Raw genomic sequence first — 1,212 nt, 5'->3', positions numbered from 1 at the left:
CCAGGGCCTGCCTTTCCCCGACCCTTTCCTCGGGACGGTGGTCCAGGTCTGGTCCCTGTCAGGGCTGGGAGCAGGCTCAGGGCTGCCAATAGGGTCCAGCATCGGGGGGCTCAGACTGAACTCTGCCCAGTGTATATAGAGGCCAGTGTGAGTGTGTGCGTGTGTGTGAGTGCATGTGAGCAAAAGTGTGTGAGTGTGTATGTGTGTGTGCATGTGTGTGCAAGCGTGTGTATATATGTGTGTGTGTGTGAGTGTGTGTTGGGAGGCTGAGGCCCTGGGTCTTTGGGGGACTGGCACCAGCCCTGTGCCCCTGTGAGTCCTCGTCATCACGTCATCACGTCTCTGCCTGTCTGTCTGTCCCCCCACCTTACTCACGCCAGTGCTCAGCATCCACAAGCTCCCGGCCAGCAGGGCCATGGACATCAGCTTCCCCATGAAGGGCTGGCGGGCCACTGGCGGCTGGGCCAAGGGGCCTGAGGACAGGGTCACTGTCTCCAAGAGCGTCTTCTCCACTGGCCTGGCAGGTGGGGCTCGGGCAGTGGTAGGGGAGGTCTGTGGGGGCTCTGGCTGTGGAGGGAGCGCATGGGGAGCAGGAGGCAGGGGCTGGCAGATGAGGGCTGAAGCCCCTCACCCAAGATGCCCCCGTCTCTCTTCCAAGCATGCCAGGTCCTTCTGGGGCAGCGCTGCATGTCCCTATGAGGAAGCCCCAGGCAATCTTTGCTGAGGGGGTGCAGGGGCCCTCCGTTGCTGAGTGATAGGGTGAGGCCAGGGACTTTGCCTAGAGCCCCAACCAAGTGGTCTGGCTGCCAGACGAGGACCCTGCGGGGACCTGGGTGGCCCTGCTGAGTAGGTGACTCTCACAGGGACAGCGGTGGACAGCCAGTGGGGTGGACGGCTCTGTGCGTGGGTGGGAGACGCTGATGGCTCTGTCTTGCAGAGGCTGACGACTCGTCTGTCTTTGTCGTGGGCACTGTGCTCTACCGGAACCTGGGCAGCTTCCTGGCACTGCAGAGGTGGGTGCCGAAGGCCGGGTGGGGTGGGCGGGCTCCCAGGGGCTGCGGGAGGCCTGACGGACTCTGCCCCGTCCACAGGAACACCACCGTGCTGAACTCCAAGGTCATCTCAGTGACCGTGAAGCCCCCGCCTCGCTCCCTGCTCACGCCCCTGGAAATCGAGTTTGCGCACATGTACAACGTGAGTGTCTGCCTGGGG

At 63.4% G+C, this 1,212-nt stretch overlaps 1 protein-coding gene across 1 annotated transcript in view; it reads left to right on the top strand.

The window, feature by feature from the left end:
- The window catches only part of ADGRB1 (adhesion G protein-coupled receptor B1), a 53,184-nt gene that overhangs the window by 16,400 nt on the left and 35,572 nt on the right, over window positions 1–1,212 (top strand). Inside the window, exons 13-15 of the mRNA XM_045286872.1 lie at window positions 381–524; window positions 938–1,013; window positions 1,092–1,194. Coding sequence (XP_045142807.1) covers window positions 381–524; window positions 938–1,013; window positions 1,092–1,194 — 323 coding nt within the window. The remainder of the gene's footprint in view (window positions 1–380; window positions 525–937; window positions 1,014–1,091; window positions 1,195–1,212) is intronic.

This window comes from Echinops telfairi, unplaced genomic scaffold, assembly GCF_000313985.2.
Source record: "Echinops telfairi isolate 266 unplaced genomic scaffold, ASM31398v2 ScPeMD7_1;HRSCAF=3_0, whole genome shotgun sequence".
Classification (NCBI taxonomy): domain Eukaryota; kingdom Metazoa; phylum Chordata; class Mammalia; order Afrosoricida; family Tenrecidae; genus Echinops; species Echinops telfairi.
Note: the sequence above shows the minus strand (reverse complement) of the source record. Positions and strands in the feature narration are given on the sequence as shown.